This window comes from Rhododendron vialii, chromosome 4a (genome assembly GCF_030253575.1).
Source record: "Rhododendron vialii isolate Sample 1 chromosome 4a, ASM3025357v1".
NCBI lineage: Eukaryota > Viridiplantae > Streptophyta > Magnoliopsida > Ericales > Ericaceae > Rhododendron > Rhododendron vialii.
Genome location: NC_080560.1, coordinates 12,261,598 through 12,289,382, shown reverse-complemented (window position 1 = coordinate 12,289,382; position 27,785 = coordinate 12,261,598). Strand labels below are relative to the sequence as shown.

The following is a 27,785-nucleotide window of genomic DNA, read 5'->3' as shown; positions in this document are numbered from 1 at the left end:
AACCTAATGCAGGGAGGAGCAGTCGAAGGTTCGAAAGGTGTAATTTTTGAAACAATTCCCGAGAAGCTTGACATTATTAACTTACCAAAAACATTTCGAATAGCTGACTTTGGATGTTCTACCGGACCTAACACATTCTTTGCCGTGAAAAACATTATAGAAGTCGTAATGCTCAAGTACCAATCCCCTCAAGAAACCAATCTCCAAAAAACCACCCCGGAATTCCACGTCTCCTTCAATGATCACGTCGACAACGATTTCAACACCCCCTTAAAGACCTTGCCTCCGAACCGACCCTACTATGCCGTCGGCGTGCCAGGTTATTTCCATTGTCAGTTGCTTCCGGAAGCCTCTCTCCACATTGCGCACTCGTCTTACGCTCTTCAGTGGCTCTCCAAGGTTCCCCCAGAAGTTATGGACAAAGGCTCTCCAGCATGGAACAATGGTAAGATTTACTGTGCAGGGAACAAGAAAGAGATCACTGAGAGTTACTTTTCTCAATTCAAGGCAGACACGGATGCCTTTCTAAAAGCTAGAGCTCAAGAGCTTGTTGAGGGAGGGTTGTTGGTGGTTCAATTCCCTGGTGTTCCCAACTCTAAGGTCCTTCCATCTCAGATTGGTGGTGGCCTAAATTGCAAACTCTTGGGAGATAGCTTAGCTGACATGGTGAAGATGGTAAGAATATGGGCCGGTAAATTTTGTGAAACCTCGATTTCGTCTCTCCAGTATTTATTGTGCCATTTGGGACCCTATAGTTTATATTACACCTCATGATCACTTCGGTCCCTCTCATTGATGGTGTTATTAGAACCAACGAAACTCATGGGCAAAATCAACATCTCGCTCCTAGAGGGATGAAAATGAAACAAAATGCAAACTAGTTTCTATATGATGATTGCATTTTGTCTCATCTTCGTCCCTGTGGGAGGAAAACTATTAATTTTTTGCCTATGAGTTCCGTCAGTACTCTAATTAAACCGTCAGCAAGAGGACGAAATTTAGGCAGAATATAAACTAGAGGGTTGAAATTGACAAACTATAGGGACTATATTTGAAATTTAGCCCGAGATTATATAAGTGATGCATGGTCAAAAGAACAAAAGTTCCTTAGCTCACCTCAGTACATTAAAAAAAAAAAAAAAATACTCCCTCCGTCCCATTTTCATTGTTCATTTTTTAATTATGTGCCATTTTTTAATTGTTTATATCTTTCACTCTATAATATTTTTCATAAATTTGAAAACCTTGTATTATAGAACTAATTAAGATCTATCAAATAATATCCATAGTTAATATTTTTTTCAAGATTCACACTAAAAGATATAGGCAGAAGACATAAAAAAAAAAAAAACCAGAATAATAGACAATTAATGAAAATGGGACGGAGGGAGTTCATTGGAACCAATGATTTGAATTACATTAATGTGAGAATAAGCTATAGTCCAATCTTATGCTCCAATCCGGGCAAATAAACAAGCCCTAAGGGACGCAATACACACACAATTGAAGTCAATTTATTAAATACTCTTTACATCCGTGTTTGTAATTGATCTATTTTGGGGTGTCCAACTTTTTTAGGAAACATCATGATTGCTTAGTACAATTCTTGTATTTTCAAGTTTACCCTTCAATCAATTTGGGGTGTCCAACTTTTTTAGGAAACATCATGATTGCTTAGTACAATTCTTGTATTTTCAAGTTTACCCTTCAATCAATTAATTCAATATGTGAATAGAAGGGTAAATGCATACAATAGACACAATTTGCTCAAATATGTTTGTGGACTGACAAACAGGGATGGAGGGACTAATATTTAGCTCAGTTTTTTTTTGGTAACTACAATTAGCTTGGTGTTATTTGATATACATGGGGTCATAACTGAAGAAAAACTGGACTCGTTCAACTTACCTCTGTATTTGCCAAGCATTGAGGAGGTGAAGATGGTCGTTGAAATGAACAAGTGTTTTACCATCGAGAAAATTTGTTCTTTGAGTCACCCCTCCAACTACGACCCGAGGCCCTTGGATATCGAAAGGATTTGTGCAGAGTACCTAAGAGCATCTCCAATCCATTTCCATTTCCTCCAAAATAGAGGATAGATGTAACACATTGAGGAGAGATTTTGTAATTTATTTCATTTTTTCTTCACTTTTTATACTTTTTGGGAGAATCTTTGAGGGACCCATCGTCCTTTTTAGAGTTTGGAGGAATTTTGTACTCCAAATTTACTTTTGGTCCTCCATTTTTAGAGGACCAAATTTACTTTTGGAGGACCAAACTGTAAAAAGGACGGTGGGTCCCTCAAAAATTCTCCCAAAAAGTATAAAAAGTGAAGAAAAAAGAGAATAAATTATAAAATCTTTCCTCAATGTGTCACATCCATCCTCTATTTTGGAGAAATAGAGGTGGATTGGAGATGCTCTTAGAGCTATCAAGGAGAACCTCATGCAGGATCATTTCGGAAGTGAAAACATGGACCAACTCTTTCATCTCTTTGGGCAAAATCTGCAAAAGAATCGACTGCTCTACGACAAGGTGGTCAGACAAGATGTTTACCATTTTGCCCTTCTAAAACGCAAATGCAATATTTAGCTAAAAACACCATAAATCTATTTGTGGGTTTGGAAAACTTTGGGTCATTTTAGTTCTGAATAATGGAGGCTACCTCTCTGTCTCCTCGAGGTCTAATTAGTCCGTGCTCCTGGAGTACAACCAAGTGGCATTACGTGGCTGTCTTCCGCGGTTACTGAATTGTTACACCTCCACAAGCCTTTTATCTTAATTAATATTAGCAATTGGTCGAGCCTATGTTTCTGTCGTTGGTTGAAATTAATAAAAGAAGCTATGTTTTGTTGCTTTGCTAAGGACAAATAAACATGTTGTGTTGTTCTCAGCTCCCCATTCTTTATAAATTATTGCTTTGGTATTTTTTCGGTATTGTTTACGTTGCATAATTCTTTGTTCAGCTTTTTGTCCTAATTATTAAGATTAAACATTTGTCTCGACGAGATGAATGAGAGGAATCATAAACGTATAATAGTATAGAATGAAGTAGAAAAAGTTCATATAAAAAGACACCAAAAAAAAAAAACAAAACAAAAATAAAACTGTGTGAAATATTTGAATTTGGTTGAAATTTGTGGAAGGTGTTCGATTTCACGCCCATGCTTTTTTTTTTTTTAGCTGTAAATTCTTGAAAGTGGACTGCATTTACGGTGTCAATTCACACCAAGAATTCAACCCTCAATTAATTCACACCCCTAAGAATTTACACTTTCAAGAATTTGTACTTTCAAAATTCACACCAAGAATCATCCCTCTAAGAATTCACACCCCAAAAAATTCACATCCCCAAAAATTCACACTAACTTCCAAAATTCACACCCCTAAGATTTCTGTAAAAAGGCACTACAAGAAAATCGGGATGTAACAACGGTCAAAAGCGTCATTAAAAAACACAAAAAAACGTTGCTAAAAGCAATACCAACGGTTCACCGACCGTTGCGAGATATCCGTTGGCATAGAGGTATAGCAACGGTTTTGACGAGCGTTGGTACAGATTTTTTTTTAGTAACGGTTTCTTTAGCAACGCTTGTAACCTTTGCTAAAGGCAATTTTTTATTATTATTTAAATCTGGGGTAAAATATGACAGGACATCCACGTGGCCTCCTCGTGGCGCTGGTGTGGCCCCCACCTGTTGTCGTGTGGAGCCTACATGGCAACAAACGTGGCACCCGCATGGCGCATGGAAGGCAACACAACAATTTTGCTCCTCCTGGGAATCGAACCCAAGACCTCGCGTATGCGCGCGCGAGTGCAAATCAGCTGAGCTAGCCTAGCACTTGTGTAATATCAAGGACCTTCTAATATTTATACTATGCAAACTGGCTAGGCTGGAGGTGTGAAAATCTACTAACGGTCAATGAAAACCATCGCTATAGTCCGGTTTATAGTAACGGTTATTGGAAACCGTTTCTATAGTCCGGTTTTTTGTAACGGTTATGGAAAACTGTTGCTATAGTCTTGTAATCTAGTAACGGTTGCATGAAAACTATTGTTATAGTCCTGTTTCTAGTAACATTTTGCAAACCGTTACTACACACCATCTATACCGACGGTTTTTTCAACTGTTACTAAAAAAACCGTTGGGAGATCCCATATTTCTTGTAGTGAGGCAAAATAAAAATTGTGCAAAAGGGCAAAATTGTAAAAGTACTTTTAAAAAGGGTCTAGATAGAATAACACTTATAAAATGGGGTCTGCATAGAACCCAACCAAAAAAATAGGACCAACCAGAAATTTCTCGAAAATGGGCGAGAAAATTAAAGCTGGGCTGGTCTTGCTTTTCAATTTCAGAGTTCACCAAGTCCTTTGCCCATTTATGCAATGCCCCACTAGGTCCTTCACGCGATTCCTAAATCTCTCTTCATGTCTTTTTTCTCTTTCTTGTAGCTTTCTCTTTTTTTTTTGCCAAAAACATTGCCCACCCCTTTATTTGGGGAATCTCTCTTACACGTGCATTTTCTCTCCCTCTCTTTCCTTCTGTATTGCTTTCATACAGCGGGAGTCATTGGTTTCAATTGTGGCAGCTCCGTTTGTTATCACGTCACTATTAGTGTAGAAACTTTATATCCATCTCAAAACCAATTGACAATGAGTGAAGAGGTTCCAGATGTTATTAAGTGATCACCAATTTCACTCCTAAGCAATGTGAGATTCATTTCCTTAACATCCCCTCTCACGTGCAGCCGCGTTTAAGGTCTGTCACGTGTGGCCACTTTTTGGGTCCTACCATCGTGTACCCTTTTCGCTGGTCTGTCATCGCGGAGTGTGGATTATGAATTTTATAAAATGTGGGATGTAACGGACCCGCTCTAATACCATGTAGAAACTTTATATCCATCTCAAAACTAATTGGCAATAAGTAGAAAGGTTCCAGATGTTATTAAGTGATCACTCATTCCACTCCCAAGCTATGTGAGATTCATTTCCTTTAACAATTAGAATATGATTTTTGTTTTTATTCACCATCAGAGTTACATGTCTACGGGTCTGTTAACCTAAGGATCCATAGAAATGGACAAGTTCAGTTTCAACAGTCTAAGCAGCATATCTCCTCTGCGGAATTACTCACATAACAGTTTTAGAGATCGAGTCAATATAGGCAGGTAAGTGAATGCTTAGCAAACAGTTTCTGTCGATCACCGTGTTGTTTTCATTAATACCCTTGGCTGTCCACCATCTCCCACAAAATGCTTTGCACAAGCTGCAACCTTCCTGCCATACAAATAAGCGAGGTAAGAAAAAAGAAAAGGCCAATAAACCAGGTTGGATTATATAGAGAATTTTTATATAAAGTGTTTTTTTTTTTTTGAAAGACATATAAAGTGTTTAATTCTATGTTATGGGATTGTTGGATAATTTTTATTTTTTATTTTTGATTGGCAAGATTATTGGGTAAATGAGAAGAACGAAAAAAGATACTCCTTCCGTCCCATAATGTTTGTCTGGTCCGCATAACGAGGACGTAAAAATAATATATTTTTTGCAAGAAAAATTTAATTTTTTTTCAACAATTCACTAGATATCGATGAATTCTTTTAATTCATGAAAAAAGTTTGGATTTTTTCTTGAAAGAAATGAATTATTTTTAAGTCCTCGTTTTGCGGACCGGACAAATATTTTGGGACGGAGGGAGTACTTAAATTATGAACAAGATCATACGGCTATATAACCACTTGTACGTGGCGAGTTACGAATAGGGATGGCAATGGGTAGGTCGGAGTTGGATTTACTGTCCCTCGTCCCCGCCTCATTCCTTTTCGGGGCAGAGTCAGTCATAGGAGAAATCAGATAGATGCCGGAGTGACTTCAAGTAGCCCCGACTTCAAGAGCAATTGCATTGCCGATTCTACGCATGCACAAGGTCAGGATCCCTGGTGCCGTTAAGTATATTAGAAGACTGCAATTTAGTATTTCGATAAAAGTCTACTCATGACCGACCGTTACAACAATCTAAAGACCAATGCACAAGCAGCAGAAGCTGTGAATCAATAAAAAGTTTGATCAGTCTATTTTTGTACAAAAAGTGTAGGAATACAACTATGTTTGGAGCTGTTGGGTGTAGGCCCATGTGCATCCGATGGCTCTGGACACAGTTCTGTCCAGAGTTATGTTTAAAGTTGTATCCGTACCATTGCTTTTATTTGAGTAACGATATATGCAAACTAATTTGTGTATGAGTGAGTTATAACTATCAAGAACTAATGTGAACATTTACGCGCCTATCATACCCCCCAACTTACACTTTGCTAATCCCGAGCAAAGAAAACAAAATGCAACTAAAATAAATAAATTAAAACCGATAGTTCTTTTTAAACCCTCAGGCGGCCCCAATAGGACGAGTGAAGTCTCATGAGGGTTTTCAGTAGTGATCACCCACAAAACACTAAGAATCCGTTCACATGAAATCCGAAAAATTGTAAGACAGCTCAATGATACCGAAACAAAGAACATGAAGCCATCGTAAAGAGATAACGGGTATAAGCAGTTCTAGATCCTATTAAGTCATAAAAATTTACCATGGCACCTAAATTTAGCGTGTGTGAATAAGGGCTTCGGTCACAAGTAAAAAATAACTAAAAATTCTCTCCGGACCGAGTCTTGACTTCAAATTTCACTGTGTCATGCACTTAACAAATGAAAATCACTCGAAGCAAGGTGCATATTACTCTCAATATGTGCAGGCGGAAATTATGTAAATGAAAGCAAAGTATACTGCACAAGTTGACACGAAAAGAAAGCTTTATATAGTGGACACACGATCTCATGAACGGAACCAAGTATTGAATTCTCTCTTTATCCACCAATTCACAGCCCATTGCCCCTAGGATCAAATAGAACTTTCATTTCGATTATAACGTTAGGTAAGGGAAAGTATTTCAAGGTTAGGGTAAAATATTTAAGTGTCCGAGAATAGGCTAACAACAGCTCACAGAGGGCAAATATAACGATGCGTGCCCCTCTTTTTTTTAATTTCTTTTTTTCAACTTCGCCACATCTCTCCTCTTAACTCTTTAATAAATCTCATATTAAGAAAAAATATTTCTCCTTCCACAATAATTTGGTGTCTTCCCTTTTTGCTTTTTTTTTTTTCCTATTCTCATTATTTCTTTCTTCTTCTTTTTTTAAATGGGAAAGATCACCACCAATAAAATAAAATTCTCAATTTCATTCATCTCCTTATTTTCTCACTAGTTCACATCATTAACTAGCCATTCTCAAGACACAATATAAATGGTGGAGCTCAACAAAAAAAAGGCTAGCATGCAAGAGGCTCAAACAGGCTCATAAGAGATGAATATATGAAACGAAGAAACGAACCGGTTCAAAATAACAAAGATGACCTATAATTCTCTCTAAGGGGCAATACAACCATTCAAATTTCAAACCCAAGGCAATTTAAAATATTCCCAACACTTGACAACAAAAATAATGAGATCCACAACGAATTTGCCCTCCGTGACAAACAAGAGTTTATTTGACACCACTCCAAGAAAAATTAAGGCTCTAAACTCACATAGGTATAAGTCTCCACTAAACTAGCTATCAAGAATAATCAAGTCATAACTCACAAGTAACAAAAACCCAAACAGACGTGAAATGCAAATGTGCTAAAAAAAATACCATGACAAATTCTTCGCGACAAGCTAGTAAAAAGAATTACAATGCCCCCACAAATATAATGAAACAATGACTATCATATCTCCAACTCAATCAATGAAGAGCCAATCTCAACTGCTTTCAGTCTTATGCAAAAAGAAGCCCATCTTCTTTTTTTCTTTTCAAATGAAAAACAAAGTGAGTTCTCCCCCCAACTTGAACTATGCAATGTCCTCATTTAAACCATGAAAAATAAAGATAGGACATAAACATAAAAGAGATGATAGATATCACCTCGAAAAAGAGAGTCTAAACAGAGTAAACTATAGGTAGAGTGAGACCCCCCAACTAGGATTGAACAATCTGTAAAAAGTTAGCCTCCAAAACAGCAAGAAAATAAACTAAAAGAAATAAATAAGGCAAGAAATAAAATGAAAAATAAAAAAATCATCCATTTTCTTCACGCGAAAGATAAGGGTACTACTTTTCTCCCTAGCCAAAGACTGTGTTTCCATATTTGTTGGAAGGACAGTATGCATAGGATTCAACGATATCTTGACAAGTGGTGTCATCATCTAATAGGTTATCTCTCCTTCTGGGGCTACCAGATTCCTTACCTACCACTCCGTTTGTGAAGCAATCTCCACAGAATTTGAACATTAAAGTCAAATGGTTCAGACAAAATTCTCGCTGCTAACTACGCGCTTGCCGCCAGACTCAACCTCCTAAGTACTACATACATAATTTCGACCAGGTGGCTATACCAGACCATTATGCTAATTTTTATTATTTTTCAATTTCTTTTTTGTTTTTTGGATTTTATTACTTAACAATAAATAAAAGAATAAGTATACAAAATATTGTGCCCAAAACCCAAGTCAATAATGGGTACCCCTATCGCTAGGAGCCGAGTCCACTTCTTAGTGAGCAGAGTGGTACGCTAAAGCTACCCGAATGAACGTAGCCCAACAGCTACACAGCAGGGTCATCCGAATGAACAGGATCGACCAAAATCTCATCAGGTTCACTGACTTCTACATATTCCAAAACCGGCTTAAGACGTTGCCCATTAACCTTGGAAACATTGTTATTCTTGGGGTTACAAACATCTACCGAACCATTCGAATACACCTTATGCACAACGTAGGGACCGTCCTGCCGGGACCTCAACTTACCAGGAAACAAATAGAGGCGCGAGTTATACAGTAACACTTTCTGACCAATACTAAAGGTTTTGTGTTAAATATTTCTATCATGATACGCCTTAACCTTAGCCTTATAAATACTCGCACTCTCATACGCGTCATTCCTAATTTCCTCGAGCTCACACAATTGGAGCTTCCTATGGGCACCCGCCTTAGGTAAATGCGCGTTAAGCGTCTTAATGGCACAATAAAACTTATGCTCCATCTCAACGGGCAAGTGGCAGGTCTTACCATAAACGAGCCGGTAGGGTGAAGCACCCAACACGGTCTTGTAAGCAGTGCGGTAGGCCCACAAGGCATCGGTCAACCGAAGTGATCAATCCTTCCTATTTGGGTTTACGATCTTCTCTAGAATTTTCTTAATTTCACGATTCGCTAGTTCAGCCTGACCGTTGGTTTCAGGGTGATAGGAGGTAGACACTTTATGAGAGATCTCATACTTATTCATCAACACCCCAAAAGACCTATTACAAAAGTGCGAGCCTTGATCAGAGATAATGGCACGTGGCATGCCAAACCTCGACAAAATGTTGGTTCATAAGAACTCTAGCACGACTTTCGAATCACTAGTTCTAGTGGGGATCGCCTCAATCCACTTCGACACATAATCCACCGTCAAGAGGATGTACTCATACCCGTATGACATCGAAAACAGGCCCATGAAATCGATGCCCCAACAATTGAAGACCTCTATCACAAAAATATTCTGGAGGGCCTCATATTCCGCGGGGCAACCGTGCCTAATTTCTGGCACCGATCACACGACTTGCAAAAGACGTACGCAACTTTAAAAAGACTTGGCCAAAAGAAACCACACTCATTGACCTTGGCGGCGGTTTTCTTCGTGGAGAAATGACCTTTGCACGCCTCGGTGTGACAAAACTCTAAAATACCCCTTTGATCAGTTTCGGGGACACACCGGCGCATAATCTGGTCCGCACAATACTTGAACACATATGGATCATTGTAAATATATTGCCAGACCTCTCTCAAAAATCGTTGTTTCTCAGCTGTGGACCAATGGGGTGGAATTTGCCCAGTCACCAAATAATTGGCAATATATGCAAACCATGGGCACGTATTAGCAATGAACAACTGCTCGTCAAGGAAAGTATCCATGATAGGGAGATGGGAGGTGGGGTCCTCAAACTCTAGACGAGACAGGTGGTCGGCCACTACATTCTCAACCCCTTTCTTATCCTTAATCACGAGGTGGAATTCTTGCAGCAAAAAAATCTACCGAATGAGGCGAGCCTTCGCATCCTGCTTGGTCATCAAATATTTCAAGGCCGCATGATTGGTATGCACCACAATTTGCGAACCCACCAAGTAGGACCGAAACTTGTCTAAGGCAAATACCACCGCAAGCAACTCCTTCTCGGTAGTTGTGTAGTTCATTTGTGCCTCATTCAAAGTCTTGCTCGCATAGTACACGACGTAGGGGTATTTCCCTCGCCGTGGCCCTAAAACAGCCCCGACAGCATAGTCAGAGGCATCGCCCATCAACTCAAAGGGTAAACTCCAATCCGGAGGCTGTATGATCGGCGGAGTAGTGAGACTTCGCTTCAATGTCTGGAATGCCACCTTACATGCCTCAAACCACACAAATTGCGTGTCTTTCGATAGCAAATGGCACAACGGTCAGGAGATAGCACTAAATCTCTAAATAAAACGCCGGTAGAAACCAGTGTGACCGAGGAAAGATCGAATGTCTTTAACAGACTTTGGAGTGGGAAGATTTGTGATCAAATCAACCTTCGCCTTGTCCACCTCAATACCCTTGGATGAGACAATATGTCCCAACACAATCCCTTGAGTCACCATAAAGTGGTACTTCTCCCAATTAAGGACAAGTTGCTTCTCCTCGCACCGTTGCAAAACCTTTCCTAAGTTCTCGAGGCACTCGTCAAACGAATCCCCGAAAATTGAAAAGTCATCCATAAACACCTCCACTATCTTCTCTACCATGTCACTAAATATTCTCATCATGTACCTTGAAAAGGTTTCGGGAGCATTGCACAAGCCAAACGACATGCGATGGTAGGCAAACGTGCCATAAGGACACGTGAAGGTGGTCTTCTCCTGATCCTTCCTGGCTACCTCAATCTGATTGTAGCCAGAGTACCCTATCCAAAAAGCAATAGAATGCCCGGCCAGCCACCCTCTCCAGAATTTGATCAATGAATGGGACAGAAAAGTGGTCTTTTCGGGTGCTCGCATTGAGCTTCTGGTAATCTACGCAAACTCGCCACCCGGTTTGAACATGGGTCGGCACTAGCTCGTCCTCGCCGTTTCTCATGACGGTCACTCTAGCATTCTTAGGCACTACCTGCACCAGGCTTACCCACTCACTATGGGCTATCGGGTAAATAATACCCGCATCTAAGAGTTTCAGCACCTCTGCCCGAACCACCACCTTCATATTGGGGTTCAGATGATGGTGAGGTTGCCTAGAAGGCTTCACGTCCTCATCTAGAAAAATACGGTGTGTACACACCATTGGACTAATACCCTGCAAATCCGCTGTCGTCCATCCTATCGCGCCCACGTGCTTTCTTAACAAAGCAATCAACTTACCCTCCTGATCCGCCTTAAGGGATGAGAAGATCACAACCGGAAAAATATCATCGCCATTAAGGAAGGCATACTTAAGCGTGTCCGGTAGAGGCTTTAACTCTGGTTTAGGAGGCTGGACAGACGATGGGAGAGCTTTAGGAAGCGGGGCACCTAGCAGCTCAAGAACTGGGTTCCAAGCGGCGCCACACACATCCTCCACTGCAAGCATCTCCATTAAACTCCCTACCTCTGGAGAATCTAAAAATGACACCTCTTCAGCGGTTAAGACTATATCCAGAGGATCCTTGTACAACACACTATCGACATGCTCTTGCACCAGCGTGTCGATCAAACTCACCTCGTATACCTCCTCATCATCCTCAACCTGACTATCCACATTAAAAACATTCACCTCCATTTTCAAGTCCCCAAACGACAATTGAACTTGTCCAGTTTTGCAATTCTTAACAACACTGGAGGTGGCAAGAAATGGATGGTCAAAGATGATAGGATTCTTCTCAAAGACTTCCGGTATTGGGCAAGTATCCAGGACAATAAAGTTGACTAGAAAAAGAAACTCTCCCACTTGAATTAAGATATCCTCCACCACCCCTTTTGGAATTCCCACACTCCGGTCAGCCAACTGTAGTGTGACCGGTGTGGCTTTCAAATCGCCTAAGCCAAGCTTCAAGTATACCGAATAGGGGAGCAAGTTGACACTCACTCCTAAATCTAGTAAAGCCTTATCAAACTTTTGGCCTACGATCACTATAGGGATTGTGGGACAACCAGGGTCCTTATATTTGGTGAGGATCTTAGCCTGGAGAATGGAGCTCACTTGCTCCGTCAGAAGCACTTTGTCCTGACTCTTGGTTCTCCGCTTCGACGTGCACAGACCCTTCCAGACCTTAGCAAACTGAGGATTTACGTCAATGGCTTCCATCAAAGAGATAGGAAACTGAACTTTCTTGAATAATTCAAGCATTTGAAAGTTCACATTGACCTTAGGTTTCGCCACCAAGCGATTTGGATATGGAGCAAAGAGTGGCGTTAGAGTCATAGGGGCTGCATGAGCAAGCACCACCACTTCAGGAGACTCCGCCTCTTTCTCTACCTCAAGAACACTTCTCAAGTCTGGAACGACTGCTTGAATAGCTACCAGCACCGGGGGTGGCACCGATTTTTGCATTGGAGGTAAGTCCTTGTCGACCACCTTCCCACTTCTAAGAGTGATCACCTTAGCCTCTTCTAAACTTGGATTCAAATTACTCGGGCTAGAAGAATCGCTCACATAATGAGTACCGGCGGCATTGACTAAAGGTTGAGAAGGAAACTTTCCCTTCTCTTGTTGGACTTGTCCAACTGCCACCGTCAACTGGGTCAATTGAGTCCTAATGTCACCAATTGCCTGCTTAGTTTGCTCAGTGAAGCTAATTTGAGACTGCATGAGAGTCTTCATCATCTCATGAGTCTGCTTATCTCACGGGGGATGGTTAATGCTTGGGGGTGGTCCAAAAGATGAAAGACCGAACCCCTGTTGCTGCTGAGGTGGGTAACGAAACTGGGTCATTTGGCCTTAAGGAAGCCGAAACTGCTGAGGTGGTGCCTGAGTATGTGGTGGGGCTTTTTGATCCCTCCAACCCAGAAGTGGGTTTTGGGCCCATTCAAGATTGTAGGTATTTGAATATAGATCCCAACGCTGATTAAGCGCATTCACCTCAGCCTGATTACTATGGTATGCGTCTTTAACAATAGGAAACGCAGGACAGACAGTGACAAGATGCCCCGGACACTCACATAATGCACACACCTCTTCGACTCTCACCTCACTCATCTGATGGACTTGCTTAAACTTCAAGTCCTCTAACTGCTTAGCCATTTTATCCAGCTGAGACTGGACATTGTGATCTCGCACACTTTAGGGACAAATGCCAGACCCACTGGGTCCCTGCGCAGCCATGGCCCTATCATCGAGGTCGGAATGTTTTCCAACTTCGGTGTTTCTCGGCCAACTCGTCAAGAAAGTCCCCCGCCCCACGCATCGTCCGGGGACTTGTCGAGAAAATCCAACTGGTGTTTCACGAAACCATGATGCGACAAGGACAACAGCAAGTCCTTGAACCTCTCCCAGCACCTTAAAAACGACTCGCCCTCTTTCTATTTATACGATTGGACTTGGCGAGTCAAGCACTTTGATTTACTTTACGAGAAATATTTTTTGTAAAATAAATCTCGGACAGTAGCCCACGTCCTGAGAGTGTGGCTTCTGCATCCACAGCCACTTATCCGCATTGTCCTTGAGCGAGGCTGGGAAAAGCTTAAGACAAGCATTCTCCCACTGAGGAATGGTGGCAAGGGTGCGAACCAACCCCTCGAAATAACGGACATGCTTATACGGATCCTCATTCTCCTTCCCATGAAACATGGGAAGGGCGTTGTGCGTACCAGGCTTTATAGTGAAAGCATTACGTACTTCCACTGTCTCGGTTGGTAGAACTATTGGACCGAGAGGAGTGGTCCTCTCAGGATGTATGTGATCATGCATCGACATCGGTGGCGCGATTATTAAATCAACAAAAAGGCTACTGATATCAAACGAGTCGCCGCTAAAAGACTCCTCGTCCACAGTTACTCTCGAAACTCTCTCAATGGCTACGAGACGCCTGGTATTATCTCGATAGTACTTAGGCTTTAGAGGTGATTGCTTTCCTACGATGGAAGATTGCTTACCTCTACATATGTTGACTTGAAACAACTAAAGAAATTAAAAAGAAAACAAAATAAAAATATTACCTGAAATCTTAACACACATTACCGTCCCCAGCAACGACGCCAAAAATGCTTGACCGATTTCGAGACCTAAAATAATGGGTTGCCTCAAGCGTAGAGCTGAGACCGATGTAGCACAATACCCGATAAGACCGAAGTCGAATCCACTAAAGACAGTGAAGTGTGTGTTGTAGAACCTCGGGTTGTAGTATTAAAATTAGCTCTTAGGTAGCCAACCCTTATCTTTTAGTTGATTAATTAACTAATACTAACAAATAACTTGCTCAAATGATAAAAAAAAAAAAAGAGGAAAGGCACGGTCGTAGGAAATTCGACGCTCGCTACCCAATCAGAATCCAATCACTTTTCAAGGTTCTAAAAACGGTTAAATTTAGGGGGAATTGAAAACTCCGAAAGATGCGAATCATAAGGTTGTCGGTACTGTACACAGCGGCGAACAAATTTTGGTCCCCTGTTCCCGCTCTCATGAGTCCCGACAATGTCTCGAATTCGTCTAACGGACGTAGTTTTCACCAACTAAATTTCATTTAATTAAATTAATGTTCGAAAAAAAATTAGGAGACGAATCCTAATTGGGTCGCGACGCGCCTTTACCCAGCGACCAAATCTCAAAAAAATTACTCACTCATTATTAAAAATAAAAGAAATAAAACTCTAGAATTAATCATACTTTTTAATACGTGAGATGAAAAATCAAGCAAAAGATAACAACTTAATTGAATACCAATAAACAATTTTAATAAAGAACAGAAATTAATACAAATTGCCGGAGTGCGGAGATCTGAACAAAACTTCAAAAACTTGAAGGAAAAAGAAAATCTGGAAAAGAAAACGTAAGAATAACACTGTAAAATAATTTCCGAAACTCCCTGATCGCCGCTCCGGTTCTTTTCTTTTCTGTGTAAAAAAAAGTGATCCCTCGAAGTCGTGCATTGGCTGTCCTTTTACATACCGCGCAACCCTTTTTTGCCCTTTTTGATTATTTCCTGCCAGACTTCAACCTACTCTATGGCCCACCATCTAGTCATCATGAAATAATCATTGGGCCCACGCAATGGAATCAGTAATGCCCATAGACTACAACACAAGAATCCGTTCACCTGCGCGGTGAACTCTTTGACTCCATATGACTTTCGAACGGACCGCTTCAAAAATTATTTAATATTCTCAACTTTGTACACTTTTGTATCAAACCCTTCAAATATCTATAACACAAGAATAAAAGCATACAAATTCAAGTAATAATATAAATTGGACTTAACAAAGATAAATTAGGAGCGTTAATGTGAACATTTACGCGCCTATCAACTAGATGCCTAGTATTGTCTCAGTAGTACTTAGGCTTTAAAGGTGATGGCTTTCCTACGATGGAGGATTGCATACCTCTACCTAATATGACTCAACACAAAGAACTAAAAAGAAAACAAATAAAAATAACTACCTGAATTCTTAACACATTTTACCGTCCTCAGCAATGGCGCCAAAAATGCTTGACGGATTTCTGGACCTAAAATAACGAGTTGCCCCAAGTGTAGGGCTGGAACGACGTAGCACAATATCCTGTAAAACCGGAGTCGAATCCACAGAGACGGTGATGTGTGCTGATTTAAAAACTCACGTTAAAATTCGAACTAACTTTTAGGTAGCCTTTAGGTAGCCGCCCCTTAACATTTGAGATTAAAATTAACTAAACTTAGAAAATTGTTTGCTTTTTCGAATTATTAAAAAGAAGGTACGGTCGTAGGATTTTTAGCACTCGCAACCAGTTTGGATTAACCTGCTCCATTCAATGTTCTTAAAAACATTCGACTTTAGAGAGAAAAAGATACCCTGAGAGATATGAACATTTATGGTCACTGTTTACCCATGTGTAGCGTAGAATAAGTTTTGTTCTCCCATTCTCTTATTCACATGGGCTTCAACAATACCTGAATTCGTCTAATGGATGTTCTTTATTAATCAAAAATTGCATTTTCTTTATTGTTTGAAAATAGGAGCAGTGTTCGAATTGATCACGGCGTGCTAATCACCCCGCGATCCTACCTAAACGACTACTCACTCATTATTAAGCAGAAAACCAAAGAAACCCTAATTTGAAACATGGTACTATTACGCGATATGAAAAATAAAGAAAAAATATCATCTAATCAAATACCAACGACTAACTTTTATTCAGAACAAAAATTAAAATGAGTTATCAGAATGCGAGTAATTGAACAAAACTGCAAATAAAATTTGAAAGGAAAAGGCTCGGAAGAAAACTATCTAATATTCAGAAAAAAGAATCGTTATCCTGGCAGCCCCGTTCATTCGTTTTTTCCTGCGTTCCAGAAGTCCTCTGACGGCAGCCCTGTTCTTTCTTTTTCTCCTGTAAAAAGTTGATCTCTAAAACAAAACCCTTCTCTGTAATATATATAGTTGCTTCCATGTGTGCACCGAGAAGTGTATTTCCAGCTGATGTCCTTCCACAAATTCCTGGCCAGTCCCATTTTTTGTATGGAGTTTCATGTAAATTCTTTTTTGTGGAGCTATTTCATTCAATCTGCTTTTAAAGATGTTTTTACTATTTTACTCTTGTCACTTTTTAACACTCATAGAATTTATACTCCTTTGCAGAATTCACATCTCATTTTTACTATTTATTTCCCTTTGCAAAATTCACATCCCATTTTTACTATTCATTTCCCTTTGCAGAATTACACCAATTTGCTTTATTAGTGTGAATTCTTAAGTGTGTAAATTTGGCCCCAGTACACCATTTGCAAAATTCACACTTTCACAGAATTCATGTCTTTAAAATTCACATATCAATTTACACTAAAAAATACACAATTTACACCTATAAATCAACCTGATATTTAATAAAGTAAGCTAAAAATGAAAAAAAAAAAACTAGAAGTACAACAGAGCTAGGACGGATGTGAATTCTGGCTGAAGTCTTGAGGTGAATTTTGGGTGAAGTCTTTGTGTGAATTCTTGGTGTGTATCTACACTATTTTTTTTTTTTTGATCCGTGTATCTGCACTATTTACACACCTAGAATTTACACCCATATGCAAAATTCACGACCCATTCACACTTTTCACATCTCCCAAATTAAGAATTCAAACACACAATTCACATCCAAATTCTTCTTTGCTCTCAGTGGCTAATAGAACTTGGCCAATATTAACATCAAAGAATTCTACTATTAATCGAACAAGAAAAATACAGAACGGATCCAAAAAAAAACTTCACAAAAGAAAACGCAGATGACGACGTGAGTATGATACTCACCCAGACTTCAATCACTGGAGCACCGATTCCCTCTGCCAGCTGCCGGTGTTCCCTCTCCTCTCTACCGCGTTTAACCCACCCCACTGCCCCTCCTCCCTTTTCTCCCACCGCACCACCATATTTCCGTTGAAAACTAGCCGTAATAAGTCCAGTAACAAACTTCGCAACCTACTCACCCGTCGCCAACGCCGAAACCGCAACCGGCAGCGGAGGTCCGACCTCTAATTTGACTCCCTGCCCCTTCTATGAGCACGGACGGCGCGTCTATGTCTTTCGTCGGCGAGGAGAGTGTTCATAGATCTCGCGGGCGCCATTCAGTTCAACAATGCGAAATTCAGTTCGTCATTCAGTAGTCCCAACGAGAGAGGGTGGGGTAATTTTGGTAGCTTATCTGAAACAGGGGTTATGTGAGATGAGCTTAAGAAGCGGTGGGGTTGGATGGGTAAACTATAACAAAAGAGGACCGGCTTGGAAGAATCCCTTTTTTTGGGTTCTTTCTGGTCGGCCCCGTTTTCTTCCTGCATACCCGTCCAGCTCCATCCCTTGTCGCACCATTTCCGCCCAAGCCCCATTTCAAGTGATGTACCAAAAATACCCCACCTTTATTACTAGTGTGCATATCAACGGCCATGGCGTCGACAGCTCCTATCATCATCGCCTTGTCCCACCGCCCCGAGCTCCTAATCCAGTGCCGCGCCACCAACGCCGCCCCGTGCACACTGCTGCGGTACACACCACCACCTTCCCCATCACGGCCGACAAATCAAGGCCGAGGAACAACGAGAGGCCCAGGACGAGTGATCGTTTATCTATTTTATTATAGTTGACAATTACTTGAAGCCGTTCGTGATACCTGAACTGGAAGTAACCGTAACGGATTGGACGACGAAGGACAAGTGCCTTATTCTGGCGAGCGACGGGCTGTGGGACGTGGTGTCGAACGCTTGCCGCGTCGCTCAGATTTGCTTGCAGGCGCAGAAGCCGTCGTCGCCGCCTTAGTCGCTGGAGAATGAGGTAAATCTAGCCTTCGTCTCCGGAGAGAGCTCCGCGACGCTTCGATTTTACTGATTAAGTTGACCTTGGCTAGGCACAATGTGGACAACGTGAGCGGCGTCGTCGTCATCGATTTAAGAAGGGGATCAGGCCTACATCTAATCGTAAAGTCTAATTCGTCTCATAGTATTTCTGATTTTACTACTTCTTTTGTAATGATAAAATGAGCTAAATTATTTTTCTCTCATATATTGATTTTTTCTTTAATATTATTTGCATTTGGATGTAAATTCTGTATTTATATGTGTGAATTCACACATATATTCAGAATTTACACCAAGAATGTGTGAATTCTGGTGGGTGTGAATTCTTTAAAGGGATGTGAATTAGAAAAAAGTGTGAATTTTACAGAGTGTAAATTCTGAAAAGAGATGAATTCTGCACATGGGTGTGAATTCGGAAAAGATGTGTGAATTTTGGAGGGTGTGATTTTCTGCAAAATGGTGTGAATTCTGAAAAGAACTGCGAATTCTGTAAGGTGTGAATTCTTGAAAGTGTGAATTCTTGAGGTGTGAATTCTGTGGGTGGGGTGTAAATTTTGGAGGGTATGAATTCGTTGAGGTGCGAATTCTGTGGGGTGTGAATTCTGTGGAGGTGTGAATTCTTGCGAGTGTAAATTTTGTGGGGTGTGAAATCTGTGGATTTAGTGTGAATTCTGTGGGGTGTGAATTCTTGAAGGTGTGAATTCTTGAGGTATGAATTATATAGAGTGTGAATTCTGTGGGTTAGGTGTGAATTCTGAGAGTGTTGAAATAGTGACAAGGGTAAAATAGTAAAAGCATCTTTAAAAAGGAGCTGGATGGGATAGCTCTACAAAAAAAGATTTGAATGGAACTCTATTTAAAAAAATGGATCAGCTAGGAATTTTCTGAATATGTAATATGTGCGGGTTCCACTCTTGTTGTGAATGTGAGTATGTGAATGAGGTTGATGGTAAAAAGATTGATTCTATTATATCTCAAAATAGAGTATCAGTTGGTTCTATTATATTTGCTTAGCAAATATTTGCTCGACGATTTTCTAATTTTAAATTAATGGGTTGCCCCAAGCGTATGGCGTAGACCGACGTAATACAATATCCGATAATTTCGTAGTCGAATCGACAAAAATAGTGATGTGTACTGATTAAAAATTCGGATTGTTAATTTAAACAGGCTCTTATATAGCCACTCATTGACAATTGATTGGAATTAACTAAAACCTATGAAATTAATAGCTCTTTTTAAATAATTTAAAGGATGTATGGTCGTAGGGTTCATAACACTTGCAATCAGTCCGGATTAATCTGCTCCATTCAGAGTTCTTAAAAAACATTCAACTTTAGATTGAAAGACACCCCACAAGATGCGAATCTTTATGATCACCGTTTACCCATGCGCATCGGAGAATGAGTTGTGGGCCTTCATTCTCCCGTTCACATGGGGTCCGACAATGTTCGGGTTCATCTACGGGAAGTATTTTACCAATTTAAAATTATCTTTTTCTTTGTTTGAAAATATGAGCAGTGCCCGAACTGGCCACGATGTACTAATCACCCTACGACTCTACTTATACGACTACTCACTAATCATTGCACAAAAAACAAAAAAAAAATCTAGTTTGAAACATGCTTTATTATGCGAGATGAAAAACAAATAAGAAATATAAATTAATCAAATACCAGCGAATAATTTTTATTAATAATAAAAATTAAAATGAATTATCAGAATGCGAGTAATTAAACAAAATTTCAAAACTTGAAAGGAAAAGAAACTCAAAAAAAAACTCTCATACGTCTACTGCTATAAAATAATTTCCGGAACTTCTGTCATCCTTCCGACCACTGTTCTCGTCCTATTTATAATAAGTGAAGTGCTGACTTTTTAAAAACCCTTCTTTCTTTTCTTTTTAATTCTTCGGGAAATTTCTGACCGGTCCTATTTTTTGCTTAGGCTCCATTCCAGAATTTTTTTTAAAAAATAAGTAGCTTATTTTACATTTTCAAACTCAAAAATAAAGAAAATAAAAAATAATTTTTAAATTTTTTTTGCATCGTATAAAAGATCTCATCGAGATCTTCCAAACAAGATCCATATTGTATATATTTAGATTTTAATAAGTCTATAATTTTTTAACTTGAAATGGCCTTCTTAAAAAATAAGAATTTTTCTTTAGTTCTGGAACGGAGCCTAAAGTTCCATGCAAATCTCTTTTTGTAAAGCTATCCCATCCAATCCCTTTTTAAATATGTTTTTACTATTTTACCCTTTTGACTTTTCAACAGCCCACAAAATTCACACCCCAAGAATTCACATCTACAGAATTCACACCATAAGAATTCACACTTCACAGAATTCACACCCTTCAGAATTCATACTTCACAGAATTGACATTCCAAAAATTCACACCTTCCAGAATTTTACCACTTTGCAGAATTCACATCTCATTTTTACTATTCATTCATCTTTGCAGAATTCACACCCGTTTGCAAAAATTTACACCCCCGAATTGACAATTCTTTGTAAGAATTCACACCCCTTTGTACTATTCACGCCCTCAAAATTCTGAATAAATTATTGATGTAAATTCTTGAGTGTGTGAATTTGACCCTAGTACACCATTTGTAAAATTCACACTTTTATAGAATTCATGTTCCTAAAATTCACATATCAATTTACATCAAAAAAAATACACAATTCACAACTGAAAATCAAGCAGTGTTGTGTCTTGGAGGTGTGAATTTTTTGGAATGTGAATTCTTGGTGAATTCTTGGTGTAAATTGATATGTGAATTTTAGGAACATGAATTCTGTAAAGGTGTGTACAAAAATCTATAATCAAGTTCTCGTCCGCGTATTTTTGACTTTAGCTCTCGTCGCCGTCGGCGAATTTGGACTAGAGACCAAACCAGATCCCCTGTGCCGGTGTTTTTTTTAAAAAGAAGTTCTCGTTAGCGAACTTGGATCTTACATGGAATCGCCGGCGCCGTCCCGATCATTAGCACAGTCATTGTCGCCATCCTCGAGGTTGTCGGTGGCGTCGGCGATCGTGGACCAGGAGCTAGAGTTTTGAACGATCTAGACTGGACGGCGGGGGCTGACGACGAGGATCAGGTGGCGTTGCGGCGGAGAGGGCGCGGTAGTAACGCTGGAGGAGGTTGCGGCGGGAGGAGTGGGAGTTGGGGGCGCCGGAGAGTGAGTCTGGTTTGGAGCTCGTCTTCGAGGTTCTAGGCTTTGTGCTTGGTGTAGCTGTAGACGACGTAGTTCCGGTGGGGGCGGTAGAGGTCGAGGGAGAGCGGGATATTTTCAATAATTTATCTAAAACTAGGGTTATGCAAGATATAAGCTTGACAAAGGATGGCTTTGGATGGGTAGACGCGGACAAAAAGGACCAGCCAGTCAGAACCCCTTAATTTTCAGCTGTGTAAGCCCATTGTCAGTGGCCCACCATGTAATTAAAATAGTAATTACTAACTATTGGGCCCACTTGGTGGACAAAAATCCAAATCCAAATCCAATTCTTATTTTCATTGAAACTATTCCTCCGCCAATTCTTCATTTTCACTTGATTGAATCTGAATGATTCAACGTTGAACACTGTTTAATATTTCAATTTTACATATTTTTATATCAAACTCTCCAAATACCTACAGCACAATAATTAAGCATTAAATTTTGAATAATAATATAAATGAGACTTTACAAAGATAAATTAAGGGATGCTAATGTGAATATTTATGCGCTTATCATACCTTTAACTTACACTTTACTAGTCTCAAGCAAATAAAACAAAATGCAACTAAAGAAAACAAATTAAAATCGATAGTTCTTTTAAACTCCCAGGCTGCCCTGGTAGAGCGAATGAAATCTCGTGAAAGTTTACAGCAGTGATCATTAGCACTCCATTCTACACCTTTTATCAAAAATTGAATTTGGCCATGCCACAAGATAAAATACTTCGAATAGCACATTTGCCGAATTTGTTTTAAATATTTAAGTTTCAGCAAATGTACAGCCCAAACTACATCAATTTTTAAATTGTTGACAAAATCCACAAAATAGGGATGATAAACTAAATTAAATTCATCAATATTAAGAAAATCAATCAGTTCCACATTTAAAAACTCTTGTGTAAGTGGAGACTTAGTAGGAGAGGTGGCACCATCTAGAGCCAAGAGTATTTGATTATTCAGTGTAACTATTGGCAATGAATCCTTAAAAGGCATATAGCCTTCACTAATGACAAGCGGCTCTATTTCCTCTTTTTCACTCACATCAGAATTGATATCCTAAGAACTTTCAGTCAACTCACAAAATTGAAGTTTTTGGGCTAATTCATCTAGGTAATTCTAAGCCTCTTTAGCATGTTTATCTAGAAATTCTGTCACACCCTCGATTTTCAACATAAATAAATATTCTGTTTCAATAAAAGGGTCATCGCATATCATTAGTAATATCCCAAAAGAGTTCCCACCTGTTTAATTTTACAAACAAGTCCCCAAATTCTAAGGAGAAACAACATTGGCACTCTGGCCCAAATAAACTTAAAATAAGTACGATAAGTTGTTAAGTTACAACCTGTTTAGTCCAAAAGAAAATTCTTGAATGAATAGTTATAAACCCATCTTTATCAAAAGAAAGTCAATTACAAAGATGATTAAGTAACTCAATACAAATAGCTTCCAAAAAGTCTTTCACTTCCAAGCATACAATGTATGCGAGCTATTAACCAACATTTGAACTTGAAAAGAAAGATTAGGTTGAGCTACAAGCCCAGTAGAAAAATCTTTACCAATTCTATGTGCAAACATGAAGACGAGTGTAGAGAGATGAAGACATAAAGGTATAACTCAATCGATAGATAGGAATCATTTCAAAGGGATGCCAATCATTCATAACAACCATTTTAAGACTTACCACTATCACCAATTAACCACATTGTTCATAAGACTCGAGCAACTCTACGGTTCGACACGACCCTCTATCACTAATCTCCACCATCAGTATTTCCATCCCTTGTGTTACTGTATAGCACTACAAGAGTCACCATATTACCACCCCTAGCGTTACGGTGTGCACCAACATCTAGGATCTCCGTATTACTACCCCATGCGTTACGAGACCATCTAAGTCTTTATATTACCACCATTTGCATTACGAGACTTCCTAAATCGACCACCGACCCCAACAACTATTTCCTCACTCAATATACAAGTTAAAGCTTTTCAAAATCCACATTCATTCATGAAGTATGTCAGGGGAAGCCAACAATATCACAATATGCCACAAATGTTTACAAACAATCATTCATTCGCAAGTTGCATCTTATTGGCATTTTAACCAAGTAATCTACTATTCATTCCTTACTAATGGAAGGTCAACAAGTCAAAAATAACATCTACTAATCATAGAAAGTCATAATGACAAAACAATGATCATAGGAGTAGCCAATGGACGTTGGGAGACCGACACACCATCACTCTAACAGTCATAACTTTTTGTGTACTTAGAGTTTTTAGGTGATTTTGGTGGCAATGAAAAGCTAACTTCAAGACCTTCGAATCGATATAAATTTTGCATGAATCCGACATTGGACGAAAAAGTTATGGCCGTTTGAAGTTGGGCTGAAATCCAAAAGACGAGCAGAAATTCCAGAGAAGGGAGGGATCGATCCCCCCATCACTAGGGATCAATCCCTGGGCTTGCTGGACCAAAAATTAAAGGGGGGATCGATCCCCCAAGTTTAGGGATCGATCCCTATGCGATTTGGGCGATTTTCTGCAGATTTCTGACAGCTTTCGAATGAACCAAGGGAGACAATCAATGACCGATTCTTGCATCAAATCAACATACAAATACATAAAAGAGATAAAGAAATCCCTACCTCGCGACGATAACCAAGATTTACGTGATTTGAAAGAGCCCTAACCTCTTTGAACTTCAAAGCTCCACTCCAAGCTTGACCCAAGGATTTTCGAGCTCAAGAACGCGATTGAAAGGTCGAAGGGAGGTTAATCTCTGAGATTCTTGAGGTCTTGAAAGAGTTTTGAGTGAGAGGGGAAGAGAAAGAGAGATACACGGCTAGAGAGAGAGAGGACGGCGTGAGAGAGAGAGAGAGAGAGAGAGAGAGAGAGAGAGAGAGAGAGATAATTATCTCCTACACACACACTCCTATATATACTCCTATATCTTTAAATCACACATACACACCCTCAAGTTTCTATTCTCTCACTTCAATCCTCAATTCAAATAACCATCAAATAAAATCCTATTTTCCCAATTAGGCATTTAATAAGCATTTCAAGAATTAAAAATTATCCGGGTCTCTACAAATTCGTTAGTGGACCTAAAATCCACCTGATATCTTAGAATTTAAACCATGACAAAGATAGCCAGAAGACTGTCAAACTCATAATTAAAACTCGATCAAGAGAATACAGAATTTTTAAATCGCTCCCAACACAACGAAAAAGAATCATTATCTTATTGATAGAAATGTGATATTTCTTGTAAAAACATACGAGTCTCATATGAGGGAGTGAAAAATTTAAAAAATTGTATTACAATCTTATCCATGTCGATCTTGCACTCAAAAAATAAAACCAATATTGAGTACTACCACACAAAGATATTGGGAATACATGTAAAAGAGCCACTTCATTATTAGCAAAAGCTATCTCAAGGTTAGCAATATGCCAAAAAGAATTTTCTGAGGCCAAATCATAAAATATAGGAAGTGACACTGAATAATCAAATTATTTTGCATAACCTCCATAGCACCTTGCAAAATGGGCCATTTTTTTCTTTTCAACAATAAAAAAACAAAAAAAAAAAAAACAAGCTAGAGGTAATTGTTTTCTTACGATAAAGGATTGCCTACCTCTACCTATGATGACTCAAAACAAAGAACTAAAAAGAAAACAAATAAAAAATAACTACCCGAATTCTTAACACATGTTATCGTTCCCGACAATGGCGCCAAAAATACTTGACGATTTCCTAATCCTAAATTAATGAGTTGCCCCAAGCGTAGGGCGGAGACCGATGTAGCACAATATTCGATAAGTCCGGAGTCGAATTCACAAAGACGGTGATGTGTGTTGACTAAAACTTGGATTGTTATAATTTAAACAGGTTCTTAGGTAGCCACCTATTGACAATTGATTGAGATTACCTAAAACCTAGGAAATTGATTGTTCTTTTCAAATAATTTAAAGCAGGTACTGTTGTAGGGTTTGTAACACTCGTAACTAATCCAGATTAATCTGCTTCATTCAGTGTTCTTAAAAAACATTCAACTTTAGATTGAAAAAGATACCCCGCAAGATGCGAACCTTTATGGTCGCCATTTACCCATGCGTAGCGAATGATGAGTTTTGGACCTCCATTCCCCTATTAACATGAGTCCGACAATACCTGGGTTCATCTACGGGAAGTATTCACTACGAAAAAAAATTGTATATGCCTGCGTTTGAAAAACGCCAAGAAAGACCCGAAAAGCGTCGGGAAAGTTTTAGCGGCGTTTTTGCAAACGCTAGGAACGCCAATGTCGGCTTACATTTCTGGCGTTTAAAAAACGCCGGCAAAGATCTTTGGTGGCGTTTTTTGAAAAACGTCGGGATTGATTTATGAGTAAAAATAGCATTTTTGGCGACGATTTTGAAAAAATGCCGGAAAAGGTCATCTATGCCGACGTTTTTTGAAACGCCGCTAAAAAAAGCGTCGGCAAAACCACTTTTTCCTGTAGTGAATTTACCAATCTAAAATTGTTTTTTTCATTGTTTGAAAATAGGAAGAGTGCCTGGACTGGCCACGATATGCTAATCACTCCGCGACCCTATTTATACGACTACTCATTAATCATTACACAAGAAACAAAAAAAATCCTAGTTTGAAACATGCTTCTATTACGCGAGATGAAAAACAAACAAAAAATATAAACTAATCAAATACTAGCGAATAACTTTTATTAAGAATAAAAATTAAAATGAGTTATTAGAGTGTAAGTAATTGAACAAAACTTCAAAGGAAAAGAAACTCAAAAGAAAACTCTCATACGTCTATTGCTGTAAAATAATTTCCAGAACTTTTGTTATCCTTTCGACTGCTTGACGGATTCCCAGTTATAAAATAATAAGTTGCCAGCACAATATCCGGTAAGTCCGGAGTGGAATCTACAGAGACGATGATGTATGTTGAGTAAAAACTCGAGTTGTTAATAATTAAAACTGACTCTTAGGTAGCCACCCCTTGTCGATTGATTGAGATTAACTAAAATTTAGAAATTGATTGTACTTTTCAATTAAAATAAAGGTACGGTCGTAAGGTTCATAACACTCGCAATCGGCCCAGACTCATCTGCTCCAATTGGTATTCTTTAAAACATTTGATTTTAAACTGAAAAAGATACCCCGAAAAATGCGAACCCTTATGGTCGCAGTTTACCCATGCGCAGCGAAAAATGAGTTTTGGATCCCATTCTTCCGTTCACATGGGCTCCGACAATGCCCAGGTTCATCTACGGAAAGTATTTTACCAATTTAAAATTATTTTTCTTACATCCTTTATTTTGAAATAGGAGCGGAACGCATCCAGACTGACAACGGTGTGCTAATCACCCGGTGACCCTACTTATATGACTACTCATTAATTATTAAACAAGAAACACAAGAAGCCCTAATTTAAAACATGTTTCTATTACGCGAGATAAAAAATAAATAAAAAATATCAACTAATCAAATTCCAACAAATAACTTTTATTAAAAATAAAAATTAAAACTAATTATTAGAGTGCGAGTAATTACACAAAATTTGAAAACTTGAAAAGAAAAGAAAATACTAAACAATATGTGCCGCAGCCCCCCGTCCGTGGAAATCAGTCACTGTGCTAGCTTCCTTTTTTTCTCCTCCACCGCCAGAAGGCCCGACGTCAGTAGGGTTAAGTGCTTATATAGGGATTGAAGACCTTAATTACACAAAGACCCTTTGAACTTTGTAAAATAATAAATTAATCATTCAATTTTAAATCATTTTGCATTTTAACTCCAAACTTTTTTAAAATCTTTTTTTTATCCAAAGTCTCAGACAATAGGCTCGAACAACCTATAAACATAAAAACACATAATAAAACCCAATTAATAAAAATAAAAGATTAATAAATATAAATTGGAGGGCCAAAATATGTATATTTTGGCACTTATCACCGACCACTATTCTCAACCTATTTATAATAAGTGAAGTGCCGACTTTTTAAAAACCCTTTTT

At 39.1% G+C, this 27,785-nt stretch overlaps 2 protein-coding genes across 2 annotated transcripts; one reads left to right on the top strand and one right to left on the bottom strand.

The window, feature by feature from the left end:
• The first annotated feature begins 168 nt into the window (after window positions 1–168).
• Window positions 169–1,810, top strand: LOC131323683 (loganic acid O-methyltransferase-like). Its single transcript, XM_058355529.1, has 2 exons — window positions 169–675; window positions 1,796–1,810. Exons 1-2 carry the CDS (start codon window positions 169–171, stop codon window positions 1,808–1,810), a joined length of 522 nt encoding a protein of 173 aa, XP_058211512.1.
• Window positions 1,811–10,530: 8,720 nt separating this feature from the next.
• Window positions 10,531–13,303, bottom strand: LOC131323682 (uncharacterized). The gene is made up of 6 exons (XM_058355528.1): window positions 13,123–13,303; window positions 12,443–12,738; window positions 11,897–12,244; window positions 11,792–11,809; window positions 11,030–11,557; window positions 10,531–10,974 (listed from the first exon to the last, which is right to left on the bottom strand). The coding sequence occupies exons 1-6, from the start codon at window positions 13,301–13,303 to the stop codon at window positions 10,531–10,533; spliced, it is 1,815 nt and encodes a 604-aa protein (XP_058211511.1).
• Window positions 13,304–27,785: the final 14,482 nt, after the last annotated feature.

What these genes read in the sequence shown, in the direction of transcription:
- LOC131323683 (XM_058355529.1), top strand. Translation starts at nt 169, where the DNA reads ATGCTCAAGTACCAATCCCCTCAAGAAACCAATCTCCAAAAAACCACC.
- LOC131323682 (XM_058355528.1), bottom strand. Translation starts at nt 13,303, where the DNA reads ATGGCTAAGCAGTTAGAGGACTTGAAGTTTAAGCAAGTCCATCAGATG. An exon ending in GGTGAATGCGCTTAATCAGC is followed by an intron (nt 12,739 to 13,122) that starts GTTGGGATCTAT and finishes CTCAACCTTTAG; the next exon opens with TCAATGCCGCCGGTACTCAT. An exon ending in TTGATCAAATTCTGGAGAGG is followed by an intron (nt 10,975 to 11,029) that starts GTGGCTGGCCGG and finishes GGCTACAATCAG; the next exon opens with ATTGAGGTAGCCAGGAAGGA.